We start from the raw sequence: 18,437 nt of genomic DNA on the forward strand, positions 1-18,437 counted from the left end.
CTTAGAACTGTAAGTCCATCATGACCTTTGGAACAAATTCATTTCAAGGAACTCTTTCATGGTGTACACTGCAAATGAATGCAAGGATTCATGCATTCTAGTTTCTTCTCTGCTGCCACAACACAAATTTATTAGTGTTATACCATATTATCAGTCACTTGTGTAAAAAATGCCTGGTGTTTTTTCTTAATATTTAGCTATTTCAAGGTTTTAATAGCACCTTACTTGCGCAGTAATATCCCAGCCATCTTCCAAACAAACCATAACAGAAGAACCATTTTCCAGGAGCTCAGAGATGATCACACCCAATTGCATTATCCTGTGAAGCTATAAAGTATTACAAATAAGTAACATACTCAAGTGTAAGATGAATTTCTAGATATTATCAATAAATAGGATCTTTTCATATTTAATATTAAAATATGTATTCTGAAATCTACATGTAGCACAGAGAAATGCATTGATGCAACAGATTAGAAAGCTATAAAATGTAACAGTCTCAGGATTTTCATATGAACTACAACAAAACTAAGCAAAGATTTGAAGATAGGAACTTAAACTATTGTTTAATGAGTACTGTAATAAAATAGCTGTCATAAAAAGGAGAATGGGAACAACACAGTTGACAGATTCATGGTAGAGAAATTCCATCCTGGGCATAACACTAACATAATTTCCTGTGAAATGCTAAGGTTCCATAAAGTCACTAAGTACTTCAATGGGAGAACCCATGCAAGAAATTTACAAGATAATGTTTCTAATGCTCAATCCCACGGAAGTTGGAAATTAACGAATTTAATAATAATAATAATAATGAAAAAAACAAACACAGAAAAATCCTATTTCTATAATCTGGAAATAGTTTAGATAGATTAAACAGTGTTTCTTATACTTGGGCAGACTGGCGAAAACATATGGAAAGAAGACACATTAATTATTTGCATTCTAATATTCATTATGCAGTGATACTAAAATTCCTTGAGCAGGTGGGTTAGTTAATTTCTCTGGGAAGGGTTATTGGCTTCAATGAGATTGATTCAAGCATTATAGGTATAAGCAGGTTAAAAAAATTAGGTGAATTTGAGCGATTTTATCTTACTATGAGATGTCATATTATTGTTAGTAAAATCTATGATGTTTCTACCATTTTTGTCATACTATGACAGCATTCTTGGTAACCAACGTAATAGACAATATGTAAGCAATTCAGTTTTTTTACAGCAGAATGAAACGGCTCTTTGCAGAGCACTGAATACAATCCAACCAATAGCAGCAGTAGGAAAGATGAAAGCCTGAAAGAGGGGAGAAAGCAGTACAGGAAAACAAATAAACAAAAGATGGCAAGAGACATCTAAGATCATTTATGCATGGAAAAAAGTAAGTTCAGAAATACAGAAGGCACAGGAAAGTGACTGAGGGAGAACAAAATTAAACTGGAGAAAATAAGTGGAAAAAAGATCAACCAAACAACAGTTAAACCCTAGAAAATTCATCCTTGTTTAGGGCAGTCTGATTTTTTCCTCTTAAAAAAACCCCAACCCTATGAATATTACTATGGAAATCATGATGGAAAACACTTAACTCCTCTGAACATTCACATAGCCATTACTTAGAAAATAAACTAATTTTCCTACAATTTTTAATAGGAAAAGATTGAAAAGAGCACTACTTTTAAAACCAAGCAGTTTGTTCATTGTTCTATTCTTTCTTAGGCAGTAGAACAGAAGAAAGGCTGTTTTTTGCCATCCTTAATGAAGAAACCGATATGCAATCTGGTTATACAGATTAAATATAAAAAAAAATGCAAAATACTATTTTTATCATTTGTATTCAGAAGATAGGGCAGCACTTCCAATTTCTTCTTATGTATTCACATCCTTATGAAGAAATATTTAGCCTATACAGTGTTAAAATCAATACTATGTAACTTCTGTTGCCCAGGAGAGGAAAGCTTAACACATTTCCAAGATGACAGATCTATGTTCTTTCACAGGAATAGTAGAGAATGTGTCAAATCAGTCATGAATTAACTTTATCGCATATCACATATGACATGATTTAAACCACAGAAATGTGGTTTAAATGTCACACAGCTAATGTGTGACATGCTCTAGTCCTGAGCAGAGAGTGATACACTATTACTTTTTCTCTCAAATATGCCAAAAGAGAGTAACTCCAATGATATAATCTCCCCTTGATCTCTGTGCTGCTACAGGGACATGTTTATTTCATCAGAGACACATTAAATTCATTTATCTATACTTATCAACTTCCTCAACTACTCTGTGATTGAAAATGTTCACATGATGAGGGAGTCAAGTCTTCATGCTCTTCCCACTTCTCCCCTTCCAGAAGAACGTGGTAGCCAGACACATTAATGACCAGCTCCCATGCTCTCTAAGGAGTGATCACACCTCAAGGGAAGAAGTTAAGCCACTCCTTGCACTGTAGCGCACTTCAACCAGGAGTACATTTTCTGATGTGTAATTACGGAAATGACTGTGTTACTCACATGTATTTCCTCCTTAAGAAACCAGCATAAGAGTCTATTTTGTTTTCTATGATTAATTGCATTTGAGAAGAATATATTCAGCAGAAGATTCCAAACATAACATGCAACTGTTAAAAAACATTCACTATAATTAGAATGGTTTTAGATTTACAGAGAGCTGACTTTCCCACATCCTTCTTAATCTGAATCTTGCAAAGTTACTTCCAGTCTTGCCTTCGTTTGGTTAATCTTTATGTAAGGGAATATGGGATAGGGAAGAAAAGGAACAGATTCAGAGAGAACAGATTAACACACACACAATCCCCTCTCCCCTGCAAACACTTCCCCATATCCCACAACAGATAACAGATACTAACTTATTTGTTAAATACTCGCGCATATGGAAATTCAGGGTGGAAACACATATGAAGAGTAGAATATTGGTTTCAAAATCAAAAGGCTCATTTACTGTTCTATATTTTTTTCTGATTTTTAAAACATATAAAATAAGAAAAAGCAGTTAAAACCAAGACCATAAATTTATATGGGCAGAAAAAAGTCATCTCTACTTGTGTATGTTTTCCATGTTATAAACCATAAATTATGTTACAAAAAATGCCTCCCACATTTGTCAATGTTATAATTTTATTAAAATAATAATCCTTACGTAATAACAGAATTGATACTATGCAAAATAATTATAATGAACAAAGAAGAACAGCTGGTTAGAACACAACAGTTCTCTGTCAGAAGAGCCTGAAATTTATTTTGTGTAAGCAGTACTGCATATAGATTATTAGAAGTACCTGTCATATAAATTACCTGTGGGAACCACTCTGACTCCCCAAGTGCTTTAAGGAACGTTGCCTCAGAATCTGTAGGAATAGTGCTGGGAACACAAGCTCTCATCAGCTTTTTAAAGCTTGCCTTTGTCTGTCGGATGTCACTGAATTCAACAGGAACAAATTCACAATTCAAAGCAAAATCAAGTTTGAATCCCTGTATGAAAAGGACAACAGCAGATGTAATTTAAAAGGGAAGCATATTTTTCACTGACAGTCACATCAAATCTCAAAGTCTTGCCTGCTTTATTGCTAAATATTTCAATTCCTAATTCAAAATCTGCTTAGTTAAACACCTGCCCAGGATAATAAAAGTCCTTACAACACTTGCAAAATGTACCCTAATAAAGTACCCATCTACTACTCATAACAGCAGAATGTACTGCATGGCAGTCATTTTTAATAATAACAATTATAGTAATAATAGTAGTAAAAAACCAAACTTGAATGATAAATCTGTTGAGTTCTTTATATACAACATAATGTGCTTCCTTTAGGATTTTTAAAGTAAATTAACAATAAATAAATAAACATTAAAATAACTGTATGGATGACATGCCAACAGTGCAGGACAGATTCTAGTAGTTCAATAAAGCAGAAAAAAAGTAACACCCAAATCCAAAAAGAACCCCCAAAACTGCAAACTAGCTGACTCAGCTAAGTGGTCACTGCACATTGAGACAGTTGTTTGTCTAAAGTACCTACTTCAACACAGAATAGCAGTCAAGGAATACCTGATATAATTTCCAAGAGGTATGTGAGGTTTTCCTAGCAGAATTCTTCATGTTTTGTTTTACTTACTGCATTTAGAAAATGACCAATAAGAGAGGAGGACTGAATTAATAGATCAAGTTAGCTAACTGAAAAGAAAAGAACTATGATGAAAAGAATAATATGGAGAACAGTATTGGAAAAAGCAATTCTCATGTATGAAGCATCACTGAAGATTTTCACAGCAAACTTTTTCAGTTTTCTTTGGAAATTGCTCTTTCATGGAATTAAACTTGCCCTGCAAATAATCTTCATTAAGCTGCTTCATAGGATGCCAAGCGAAAATGTAGGAAAGTGAAAGCCCAGATTTAGTTCTGTTTATATTTTGGCATGGTTCAAAAAATAAATTAAATAGCTCAACTAGCAAACTTGCTTTTTTAGAATGCTAAGTTGTAATAATGTATGATAAAAGCAATTGAGAGAAGTAGCACAATTTCCTTAACACATTATATATTTCTGCTTGTAGCATCAATTTATGTGACATGACATTTAGCAGAATAAAGCAGGTCCTTATAGGAATCAACATCAGTAATGCATGTTCTGCCAAGCCCTTTACAAAGCCAGCAAATTCCAAGTTAGCGGGATGCTAACAAAAGCTAGGAAAATACATCACAATCAAAAATCAACAAGATTTCTTCATACAAAAACAAAAGTTTAATTCATCTTATAGACCAGGTACAAATCAATGAGAGAAGGTTCGAAACAATCACTTAATCACTATGTAATTTTATTCTTACATTTGCTAACACAATACACTTTTTGTTAGAAATGCCCAGAGAGGCATCTTCTGCAAAATTGTATTATTAAACAAAACAAAACAAAAGGTGAAAAACCCGTAAGCTCTAAACCAGCAAGGAAATCATCCAGCATAATGTAAGGATCCTTGAAGTATTGACTTTTAAACAATTTCCAAATTATATACATCCTACTGGACTTCAGACTATTTCATGCTGATTTTGTCCAATGCTTGTTGTTTGTACATCAAATAGTCGGCTCTTTTCATATTCTGCATAATAATACACACCTGTATGGTAATATATTAAAAATGCTTTAATCTATACCAAGCACTAAGATATTTTTGCCACCTAATTTGTGACTGCTGATACATTAAACAACTTCCATTTTTTGCCCAAGTGGTCTAAGGGGTCACTTCAAAGCAGCAGACTAAAGATGTTTTTACTACATATCTTTAGATGCATGACTGAACTTTTCACTTACCATTCATTAAGAAATAAAAAAAAATAGAAGTGTGAATAATTGTTACTAATGGATTATGGCAATTTAATTCTATGTAATCGTTTCTCTTGCATTACTCTTCCTGTATTCCTTTTCATGGAAGTGTCTCCTTTGCCAGAGCCTGGGGGTTACGGTTATAGAAGAGGACTTAACACGATGAAAAATTGATATGAATAGACCTGTTTGAAAACTTTGGGAAGAATGTTCTCCAGAAAAGCAAATGAAAATACCAACTCAATAAAACTGAAAAATTTTGCAGGAAAATAAACAGTTTTCTTACTGTTCAAAAGAACAGTTTGTTCTAATAATGATAAATGATGTTTACTTTCAAAACTTCTGTTTCGTCTTTTATATTATATTCTTACACTTTATTACTTTAAATCAAAACACTTTGATTATAGACTTAACAGGATATTTCTGTAAATTCTTGTTATGCTAATTATATTAGAAAGCGATAGAATGTCAAATGAAACCTAACTAATTAAAAATTACTACTTTGTGTACCAATGTGTAATGAAGAAACCAAAAGGAAAATGAATTTGCAAACCAATTATAAAAGACAACATAAAAATGGAGTAAGAACAAATACCTGTTACATAACCATCATTTAAAAATACAACTGAAAATACAAATAAGATATAAAAGAACATTTGAAATTACAAAGAAAAGTCAAAATAGAAACAAAACTTGTAAAGAATTTTGATTCATCATTCTGCTACAGCATGATTCTTCCATCTCCTGATATAACATAATTTCAGAAAGAATTGAATAATGATGTATTTTCCTACTACCAGTAACTGCTTTTGGAAGTTATATATTTAAAAAAATACATAATATTTTACATATGCTCACATTTCAAATAAGAAAGTAGAAACCAATTGATTTTCCCATCTTTGCAGAGATTTAAAAAAAAAAAATCTGCAAACATTTTCTGAAAAAATGTAAAACTACCAAGAATTATGCAGAGGATACCTGTTTCTTAAACTACTGCATCTAAAATATTAAAATCTATCCAAAAAGGTGTACAAAACTGCAGACATCATGGTCCTTCTTCACGTAATCAAATCCAGATGGACAGACTTCTAAGGTTGCTTACTCACATCAATTTGGCTTCATGTGAGTTTAAGTGCTGTCCACAGTAACGAAGGTTTTCTTCTCTGGTAATCACTTTCCTGACTAACAACATTCCATTTGCTTCATAACATATTTCAACACATCAGGAAAAATAAAATTGCACTTTAAATTACCAAATAAGTCTGTTTCATGTTTCCCAAAATAGAAATCACTGAGATGACGACTCAGCTGAACTTAGTTGAGAATGTATTTAGTAGTACAGTAGTATGTATTGAGGTGTAATTAAGCGTGGCTCTGAAAGCAAGAACTTACAGATACAGAACTCCAGCACTTTCCTTCGAATAGCTCTGAACAGTCTCTGAAAGGGGCAGCAAGCTCCACTGCTGCTACACCAGCCCCATTGCATTTGCCTACAGTCTCATCATTCATCTTTATCCCAGCAGCTACACTAAGCAGAGCCAAACTCTGCTGCCCTTGCTCCCTGCAAAGCCAATGCTGGGAGACAGCTGAGACAGTGAAGACACAGTGACTTCCGAATATGAAGGCTTTGCTGGATGCTCTGTTGCCTAGCAATGTATTTCCTTCCTAGCCATGTCTTTCCCAGTTTGAATGCTCTTACCTTGTACAAAAGCTATTCCATTCCTCTAGTCATGTTACCCATCTTTGTATCTCTTAGCTCTACTACACATCAGCACTTGACCAAAAGTGACAAATAGGGCTCTACTCACAGAACTTTTGTGAGTTTGAGCCTGATCTTTAACTGCTCTTTAAGATAACTTAGTATATTTTAATTTATGTTAACTTTGTTGTATTATATAACCACAGAGCTTGATTTTCACCCTCCCAGCCCCCACTGAATTATACAGCATTATTTGTTATTCTGTGTATAGGAATAATCCTCGTAAGTGTTTACACCTTTAAGAGAGTTATCCATCCACCTTATCTAGAATATTATTTACTGTCTTGTAAAAACATTAGGGTTATTAAATTCAAGCCAAATAAAAACTACGTTAACATGAAAAAAAGAAATTGCCATTACCCGTAACTGAGATTTCTCTCCAAATATATAGAGGGCTGCTTGCCGTCTCAAAAGCTGACTTTGCAGAAAAGTGCTGCTACTGTAGGAAGTGGTGTTATCTTTCCCTGCAAGTCTTGCACCAACATCAATGAATGGAGTCTGAGTGTTGATAAATCGGTTGCTTGAACGAAGACTTGCCCATACACCTTCATAAAGACGAAAAATATTTAAAAACCTCTTTGTGTGAGGTACTGGAGATCATAATTAGTAAGGCATCTGCTAAAACATAATTTGGAAGGTAGAGTGCTTAAACATGTCATTTGCATCCCTCATAGGACATAATTAACACCACGTACTGGAAAGAAATGTTTTCATAAAAAAAACCCTGTCAAAAGCATCCTACTGCATTGTCATTTAACCTAAGATACTAATCAAACTCTGCACAGCGCTTTCTATTGTAGAGAAAATGGTTGCTATGATATCAGTAATACAGTGATAAAATGAATCACAACTTGCAAGTAATTAACGTCCATTTAAGTGTACGGAAATGAAATCACTAGTGTTGTTCTTTTCAGAAGTAGGGACAAAAATTTGATGTATTTCCTTGTCAAAGGCATATGATTTTGGCAGTCTAACTAGTAAGAATATTATATAATTACTTTCTTCAAAACCGGAAATAGTATCACTTAAAATTCCGTGTTACCTAGAATTCTTGTGTTCCTTTCGCCCTACACAATGTAATAGTATCGACCATATCGTATTATAATGAAAATGTATATAAGGATGATCAACTCAAATATTACATTTCAGGATAAAGTATTCCATGCTTACTCTTGAAATGCCATGATTAAAATGCAGAATGCTGTGAATTTTAGTTTTTAATTGTCCACGTCTAATGGATAATTAGAAATGAGAATGAATTTAAGGAAGTTCTTTTTTTAATCATGTGTTTCACAACTATATTCTAGCAGATGTGACTGAGAGTTGTGCGAGTAGAGAGAAGGATGCCTAGATCACCACAGTCTTACAGTTTTAATCTGGCAGTAAGATCACCATTACTCTGGCAGCAGGGCATGGTACAGAAATCCCAAAGCTAGCAACAAATGAGCTTGAAACAGTGCAGTGTGACGTGGAACCATGGACTTGCATCTGAAAGCAGCACATCAATATTTGAATGGCATTGTACCAACCTAATAACCTCTGCCTCCCAACGGCATTTTTAGTTTGCATATTGTGCCTTGCTGATACAGCTATATTGTCATTTCCAGAGGAGAAAATTCCTACAGCACACAGACAGGCTCTGGTCTGATCATGCTTAAGTAAGTTTCGTGATTTCAACATAAGATAAAGTAGTGATAAACCAGATTGCCAAGGCCTGTTTACCACCAGCAGAAGAAAAGACAAGTAGTAAATATTTTTCTGTTTCTTGTGCCTTAGTTAGTAACAATGATTTTGTGAGATTGTTTTTGTGTGTCCAATGTGAGGTACGTGAAAGGTACTTCAGAAGATTTTCAGAATATAAATAGCACTACTTGAAAATCAAATCCTTTAAAGTATACTAAATTTGGCATTCAAATGGCAGCGTGAAATTCTTTAACACAATATGCAGTAAATCAGATTATCAGAAGAGACTCTTGTCCATAAATCTGTGAAGCAAGATATCCAAAAGAGGCACCAGAAATACCTCGTAGTAGTAGAAATTTAAAGAGTACCAAAAAAACCCTCCAACCCCTTCAGTAAAATCCAATAATATGCATAGTTAACATTTCTTGTATAGAAGAAAAAAACTGCAGATAACAGTAAAATTCCACTGAGATAGCTCAACCAGCAAAAGAATTGTATTCTATTTTTTAGAAGCAGGACTGTGTTTCTATTAAGGAATAATTCTGTACAGTAATCCTCAACAGGGACTTGTATGTACAGTTTAGCTTGTCTGCCCATCTGGCTGCTAGTCCTAGATGTGAGCAAACAAATAGGAGTAACTGAGAATGGTTGGCTAGGAACTTATGAATTGGTAACAGTTCTAAACAGTTTCCACTTCAAAGACAGCCAGTTTTACAAAATACCTCACATAGTAAAGTAGTATGTTTAGTATAAACTTTTGTTCCACATCTGAACTACTACAGATGAAATAATAAAGACTTTAGCAAGCAGAAATCACAGCAATCATTTAACAAGAGAAACAATTTCTTGTTCATTTGGTATGAAAAAATGCTAGCTCTGACACAGACAGCTGTCCCCAAAGATGATATATACAAAAATACAGTCACGCTTTCTAACATTTTACAAATGCAGGCCATCGTTAGCGCCTGTAGAACATCAAAAGCAACAAAACTGGTTACAAATACATGCAGATGAACATGCTTACCAGTGACGGATAACAGTGATTAAAAGACACAATAATATTTCTATTATATTTCTATTCTAATTTTGCCTAGTATTTTTTGCCTTATTTTTTGTTAGCAGTATCGAGCTTTCATTATTTGGCATATATCGTATTATTATGACTTTCTAATTTGGCAGAAATCAAATTTTCCCTGTTCACTAACATTAACAATAATTTTGGAAAGAAAGCTCATTGACTAGGTAACAGTATTTCTTAGCTTTTTTACTAAAGCAGTAGGAGTACTAAATGCTTTTTTGCAGAATTAACTTTCTGCTGTTTAAAATTTTCACACAGAAAATTTTCTACATACCACTCCGCATTAGATCATAACATTATTAAAGAATAACATGATGAAGTGTGTGGCTAATCACTGTCACTGCATCATACATTCAATGGCCAAAACCCCCCAAAACAAAACAAAACCACAACACTGAACTAAAACCCCAAAATTTTGTTAATGCAGAATCAAGCCTTTCTGTCAGTATCACTTTAGCATGTATTAAGATATTGTAGTAGTTATGGAGATGGTAGAAAAGAATGTGCTTTCAGGACACGGAATACAGTACCTTGATGGACTCTTCCCTTAGTTGCTGATTTGGAATTTGAATGAGTGAAACATTTATCTCTGTACCCGAGCACTGGTAGATAACAGTTAAGACAGAAGGAGGAGGAATGGAATGCACATTGCAGCGAGACACATTGCAGGAGAAAAGAAAAGGGTTACTTATTAATTTCCAAAGATCTAGTATGTATTGAATTTCTTTATAGTACATGATTTATCAGACAGCACAAATCTTAGTCATCACAAGACAAAACATCAATCAAGCCAGAAAACCAATATAAAATGGGAAGGAAGTACCCATTTATCAAAAAGGAATAATTTTCATTGTCATTGTAATAGTTTCAAATATGTAGAGCACAGCCATCGTGTTTTTCCATAATTATAATACCAAAGGAAATGTAACAATTAAATCATTCTGCTGAATACTTTATTGAAAGCTTCTATCCAGCTGGAAGTTAGCTTAATTAAAAATCCCAAACCTTAGTGCTTTTTTTAAAAAATGTTTTAGTCTATTTTAGGTACATAATTTGATGGACCTCAAAATCAAATCAGAGTGCAAGATGTTAGTTCTATACACCTACAAACATTTTTAAAGGACTGTGTAAAATTATATAATTTAGAAAACATGTAATATCTATCACACAAAGAGATTTCCCCCCCCCTTGCAAAAATTTTCATTTTCAGTGGGAGCCTTATATGCTTATCAGAGGGTGTATTTTTGGCTCAAAAGCCACATCAACACAAGCAACTTCTTTTAATACAAATATTCCATTAAAACATACTCAAAGTATTAATGTATCCTGCTTTTAAAATAAATGTCTGAGCTGAGGCTGTATTTATTAATTATAAATATCCCAGTATTTTTCCAACAGCAACAAATACTAAGAAAACATTTTATTCTACTAAATTACACAACAATGCCAGATAAGAAGTGCTGTTCTGTAGAACCACACTGTACTTACAAATACAAGAAGAAAAGGTACGTATTTGGAGTGAACTTACAATCCTTATGAAAGATATCAAGCAAGCTATTGCCAAAAAAAAGGGCCAAGAATGAAAATATATTATGAAATGTAAGTATTTGGCCAAATATTTCAGATCAGAAACAACTTAACTGGGCTTTAGGCAACTATTTTTTTTACAATGTTCCAGATAAAGTAAAAAACCGGACCCGACACGGACACAAATATTCAGGACAATTGATGAATATTCAGAACAATGACGATTTTTAAAAATGAGAAATACTATTTAAGCACCGGCACATATCTTTTAACTTAAATTTTAAAAGTATATGTATTAAAAATACATCGTCTGGCACAAAAAATAAAAAAGTGTCAATTGGTGTATCATAGCTGAACCTGGCTTTTGAGCCCTGGTATGTGTGAGAATAAAAACAAGGAAAGAAAGAGGGATCCAGAAGCAAAACCACAAAAATACTGCTATTGTATTTTGTACAGTGTAGTGCATAATCCATAGCTGGTTGCTACGATAAAGTAACTAGCTAACCCCATTGTCTTTTTTTTTCTTTTACTTTTTTTGCTTTTTGAGTTATTCTTAGGAATACGAAGGAGAGAGAAATCACCACTTTTAGACTGCCTGCATAAAATAAGTCTGTTTTTTCAGCTGACTAAAAACCTGTATTTTTGGTCCTGCATACAGTCTTGCGACACTGCTTCACATGCGAAATATAACTAGCTGTGAAAAAGTAGTAAAAAGTTTGCAATAATAAATCATGTGAATCAATTTATTTGAGAACAACAATTTTAGAGATTCTATATACTTTGTGTATTTTTGAGTTTCTTCTAAAATAATTGTGTTAGATAATCTAAAAACCCTAGTGTTTACTTCTCTACAGGGAGATATTCCCTTTCCCTGTTCTCTCTTACCCTGTCAACTTCTCACCTTCACTAGGGCTCCCATTGTACTTGTCAAACATTCTTATGTTTCAGCAAAATCATCATATCCTTCTGAACTGTGAATAGACTGCAGATACTTGGCTGTAATTATACCTTTCAGATATATAGAGCAGGTGTGGCATCAATCCAGCAAGACACAAGATAACTTCTCTGCCCTCTTCCTGATTACTGCTGAAATTTAGCCAAGAGACTTCAACGTCCAATAAAACAACTCGTCTGTGACCTAATACTGCCTTGAGACTCCTTTTTTCTTCACTGAGTAGCAACAAACTCATCCTATCACAGTTCCACAGCTAACCCCCAAAACCAGCAATAGTTATTTCAGTAATCCTTTTATCTTCAAAAGACAACTTCCATACAGTCAACCAGCAAGATTTCCCTTACTTATCTGGAGCACCTTCACTGCCCCTCAGCACCACTTTGCTGTTGGCACTTTTGTGCCAACACAAGAGGATGGAATACAACCAAACGTCTGCTGTCAGCTACCCAGCATTTTCACTATTTCAGTACAAAGTCAAGCTGGGCACAGCCACCAATTTATCTAACACTATTAACTCCTGTTCTCTTAGGTCCCTAGCCATTTTACCTATCCAATTAAAATCACTATGTTTTTTCATCTCCATATACTACAATAACAAGACAGTGAGCAGAGAACATAAACAGAACTTTTAGATATGAAACATGCACATACTATGATCAATGAAAATGCACAGAATTTTCCACTCTTTGCTGATCACCATTTAACTGCCCCTTCTCTCTTCCCTTCTGCTTTATATTATTTCACATAACGTCTCTATACAGCTCTGAGTATTTTCCTTTCTTCTTTCTCCCTCCCTCCTGCCTTCTTCCTTCCTTCATTTCTCTAATCCCGTCCATCTCTTTTGAGAGTTTTTCTCTACAAAATTGTTTTATTCTTCCCCATATGAAGCTACAGTTTTTCTATCACACAATAATTTAGGTTGGAATGGGCCTCAGCAGGTCAAAGTAAGTCTAATTAAATTTAGATGAGGTATCTTATGGCCTTTCTTACTCTCACCTCTGAAAATCTGAGCTGCATTTGCTGTAAGATGGTTAATGCACTGCTCACAAAGCTGGAAGGAGTCAAAAAGGAAGAAAAGCAACTTTTAGATGCTTAGAAATAATTGTAAGGGCAGCCTTCAGGGCTAAAAGGTAATAAACAAAATATAAAATGCTCCCTTTTGGAAAATAGATTCATCCCTACAAACATATCTTTAAGGAATATGATGCACTAATTTATGCATGTATTGCACATAAAAAATCATAACAATTTCATCAGACTAGAAAAGTAAAAGTAGTTGGAATCAACTTCACAGAATGAAAGCTTCTTGTAGAAATGACACTGATGAGCCCTTGTAGCTAAGAACGCACTGTATCTCCCTACTTATTACAGCCTGGCCAGGTAACTCCCTCCTTTACCTAGAGTAAAATTATTCAGGTAGATTATTTGTAACTTTATGAAGTATCAGCTAGTCTTCAGCCAAATGCCGGAATGATCTGTAATTGGAGATTCTAAAGTGCATTCAATCCTAATACAAAATATGCATTTTCGGGCCATACATTGTAGACAAATTAAAAATATGGATGAATGACAAAGTATTGCTTAATTTTCCACTAATTTCCAACGTGAAACAAGCTTTATTTCAATGGTAAGTAAAGGACTTAAACAGAAATTAGATACTTAAATAATGTTATGGACTGAGGTTACTCTGTAATTTCTATTTTGTTGTTTCACAGAGTAATGGAATTGGTAAGCAGTGTAATTATTTTTATTTCACTAACATTTTGTTATCATTTATTATTTCAAATAATAGACTTTGAGCTAGTCTTACTAACCTCCTCGAGCAAAGCTATTGGATAGATTTACATCCAAATGTCCTGGCACTACCTGCTTAAACACAGTAGACATTCTTGAAGCCCTCCTTTCAGTGCCTAAAGTCAGCCAAAAAAAGAATAGAAGATTAAGAAACTACAGTGTTACTCAGACTAACACTTAACATAAATGATAAAAATGCCCTTTTTCACACAATACAGCTAGTTGTTGCCAATTTTGTACTTCAGATTTATTTTTTAAGACACGTGTATACATTGGCAACAATATGGAGATGTTAGATACAGCTAAGCAATCAACATATTTTACAATAAATGAAGCAAAGCATGCACAGTTTGGGAATGGTGTTATTTTACAAGAAAAGCCACTGTTTGGCTATATTAGGCCAATTACCACTAACTGAATAAGACAAGACAGACACAATTTCAAGTCACATACTCCTCTTTCTAAGACATTGGGGTTACCTTCACATAAACCTTACCAGGTTTCATCACAAAATAACTGAAATAAAACATGGATTCATTTCTTCATAGTTCCACATATGCATAACTCAAATAGTGTATTTTGAAAGAGTTTTCACTGCAAGTAAAGGTCTACTTGGAACTGACATTAAAAGCCCATTATGAGTACGTAACACACATGAAAATGCCTATATACCTTCCATTGCTGCCGTAGCTAAATGGTGCATCTGTTCATACAGAATCTGAGCTTGCAATCTCGTATTTTCTCATTATATGAAATAGAGTAGTATTTCGCATTCTCTTCAATTTAGCAATCTCTTATTCAATATACAGTTTTCAATACACTTAATTTGTTATAAAAGACTTTAAAGTGGATCTTTGGTTTTGATTATGTTATATAATGTAATTGTTGCATTTGATATAAAAAAAAAAAAACAAACCTGGAAAGATTTTACATCTTGATATTCTGGAGGACTTTACTTTATTTGTTCCAGAATTGTAATAAATTACTAATGCCTCAAGATTGGCCCATCATACTCAAGTGAATTTCATCAAAAACTATGACCTACAGGTGGATAATCGTTTATTGTCAGATTAAGAATACTGAAAAATATTTTGGGAAAGATTATAAACATCCTTTACATACGGAAAACACATTCACTGAAACTAAGAGTGAATAAGCTATCTGGAAAGTGCAACAATAAAGAAACAACAGAATTCATATGGGACAAATTGAACTACCACCAAATCAGAGAAAACTCACTTTTCAACTTAACCATAGAAAAGCACTACATAAACCAATTTTACCTGGAGACAGAGCAATTGTTGGTCTAACAGTAAGAGTATTACTGCCATTCATTTTGCAGTGGACGGATATCACATTCAGTAAGGCTTGTAGGTATTTTTCCTGTTCTATACTGCTTGAAGATTCTAAAGAAGCAGGAGCTAGAGTCATAAGAATGGAATACATTAAAATACAAGTACATTTGTAAATACAAAGAATAGCAAAATAAAAAGTTTACTATGTAAAGCAGAGCATTGAAAATGTCATGGTTTGTCTATCAAAGGTTCAAAAAGCCATTCCTTTGATGACAAAGAATGCTCAGATGTTTATCACCTGGCTGCAGAGCAGCACCCAGCAATGTTCTCTTGCATCCCACTCCGCAAAGCTAAACTTCTGAAAGAGTCTGTTACCCCATGATTACTACTTAAAACATTCATCATTAGCCAGTGATCAATACAAACAGAATGGAGACGATGTAGTTTTCCCTTCACTCTCAGAACGAAAAGTAATATTTCTAAGTTTGTGCTACTTGTCAGCAAATTTCAGCCTTTTAAAAAAATGTGTAAAGAACAGATAGAACTGTGTCTTTAACAAAAGTAAGTTAAAACCATACTTAACCAGCTCTTCCTGATTCCAGTAAAGTAAGGTTACTTACCTATAACTGGAGGTTCCTTGAGATATATTGCCCATTTACTGAAAGTATATATATATATATATATAAAGACACCAGAGTTCATGCACTCTGCTGCATTTAGTGTCCATCAGTGTACACAATCTACATGTCCTTCAGGTATGCTACCCCCAGAATCTGACCTTTTTAATGGAATAAAGAAGAGAGGAAAGAGGATGGACAGTGCATGCACACCTGGATAACACGTCAAGGGATCTCCACGTATGAAAAGTAACATCCCTTTTCCCTAGTGACAGTCCACCTGCTCCTTCACCAGTAGGTAACTTCAGGAAGTGTCTTCCCATATGCCTAGGTAACTTGTAGGAGGGGGCGCTGCACTGTTCTGAGAACCACAATTCCTTCTCTGAAAACCTCTGAATAATCCTTTATTGTGCATGCAGTTTCAGATGACTACTCTACAGATCTCAGAAACAGAATAATTTTCCAGTTGTTACTGATGTTGCTTAAGTTGCTGGAGACATGGAGAAGGACCATTTCAGAGACAGAGAAATGGCTGCAAAAGACTGGATGAAAGCAAAGCCAGAGAGGAAATAGACACAGTTTCAAAACAGAGGGCAGAGAAAAAAAAAAACAAGATGAGAAGGTATGATACTCTGAGAAAGTACTGAAGTTAAACAGACAGTCCACTTACAACAATCTTAAGACTTAAAAAAGTTAAGAGACTAATAACAAAAAACAGAATCAAGGAAACAAAAAACCCAAAATAAGAAAAAAAAAATCTTAACCAGAAAAACTCCACCCATTTCTGTCCAGATGTGGGGACTTAAAGGAAGGGAAGGAGATGAAGGTCAGGTCCTGGGCCATGCTATGATGACAAAAAAGTGTCCAGTCTCAATGAGTCAGATTTTTTCCAAATGCCAAACAAAATTTTTTTAATTCTAGTTTATTGCAGCCACCTCTGGACTCACTATAGGACAAAAATCTCATAGCTGTTTAAACCAGGATTTGGTATCTTGACCACAAGAGCCAAGATTTGGAATAAGAGATCAAGAGGGATCATCAAAGAATTTGATTGAGCACATTTTGACAAACGACAGCAGTAATTTATAAATAGTCTTCTCCAGTGATGATCCAATCAGATTCTATGCTGGAGACTAATAGACAGTAACCTAATTAGCTGGAGGTGGCAAAAGAAATTTCAAGATAGCCCTGTTAAAATTATTATCTAAATAGCCCCGTTAAAATTAGTGTCTGAATTGGAAGTACAATTGGGAAGTGATTAGAAAATGTACATGCAGGAAACATCATGCTGTTTCCATCTGACAAAGTGGAACAAGCCTGAAGAAAAACATTATTTTCTCTTCAGCTCTTAAGCAGGGTTTACACATCCTGAAATCCACTTGAATGATCTCTGGGTCTCCTAGTCCTTGAAGCAATGCCACAAAAAGTCAATTCAGGTCTTAACAATTTAGTTAAAGGAAATGAAATGAAATGTCTAAATGAAAGGATAATGTTCTTACCACTTGCACTTATAAACTTTTATTTTGTGAAGAGTATTGTGTGTGTTTTAGGAAAGAGACTCAGGAGAGGAACAGCTTGACTTACATGAAAGTCTGTTATTGAACTGGGCAGATATCTGAATTAAAGATCGAGGGCAATAATGTCCTTGTGAAAGATTATAGATGGAAAATTTGCCTCTCAGCCTTACCACCAATCATCCCCTCACACAGTGCTTAACAGCAGTATAAAGGGATGAAAGACTACTGGTGACTCAAAGCACAAACCCTTACCTGCAGAGGTGAACAGGGATTTCTATAAAATGACTGATCTTTTACGTGCTGCATCATACACGAAGGCCATCACAATAGCACAGATTTAAAAAAAAGATGGGGATGGAGTTCCCAGTAGCAATTTCATAAGTCCCAGGAAAGAAAGGCATTGCTTAGTAATGCAATAAAGATTGCCTCAGCTGCTAATACGTGCTCTATATGCTTGGTTGCAGGGTGCTCCATCTTTATCTTACAACAGGGCCTAATACAGCCAATAACCCAGCCTGTATTCAAGATAACTGTTCTCTTTGATAGTGTTACTACATACAAGAAACAGAAATGGTCTTCCTACATGGCAGTTGACCAATACTTGGTAATTCAGGTGTATAACGTCATATTTAGAACTACAATGCTCTGCAAAAAAATTCCAGAAAGGCCGAAATGAAATTCAGAAACCAACTTTCATGTTTAAAAGGAACTTTTGAAAAGACCTGTATAATCTTCATCTCATATACTTAGAATCACAGAATCATAGAATAGTTTGGGTTGGAAGGGACCTCTAAAGGTCATCTAGTCCAACCCCCCTGCAATAAGCAGGGACATCTTCAACTAGAGCAGGTTGCTCAGAGCCCCGTCCAACCTGACCT

General features: G+C 34.5%; 1 protein-coding gene across 1 annotated transcript in view; it reads right to left on the reverse strand.

The window, feature by feature from the left end:
• SBF2 (SET binding factor 2) overlaps window positions 1-18,437 on the reverse strand; it is a 240,092-nt gene that overhangs the window by 25,288 nt on the left and 196,367 nt on the right. The window contains exons 28-31 of the mRNA XM_009328574.1: window positions 15,414-15,551; window positions 7,454-7,638; window positions 3,314-3,490; window positions 226-327 (exon numbers count right to left, since the gene is read on the reverse strand). Coding sequence (XP_009326849.1) covers window positions 226-327; window positions 3,314-3,490; window positions 7,454-7,638; window positions 15,414-15,551 — 602 coding nt within the window. The remainder of the gene's footprint in view (window positions 1-225; window positions 328-3,313; window positions 3,491-7,453; window positions 7,639-15,413; window positions 15,552-18,437) is intronic.

Source organism: Pygoscelis adeliae, unplaced genomic scaffold (assembly GCF_000699105.1).
Source record: "Pygoscelis adeliae isolate BGI_AS28 unplaced genomic scaffold, ASM69910v1 Scaffold166, whole genome shotgun sequence".
In the NCBI taxonomy this organism is placed as follows: Eukaryota; Metazoa; Chordata; class Aves; order Sphenisciformes; family Spheniscidae; genus Pygoscelis; species Pygoscelis adeliae.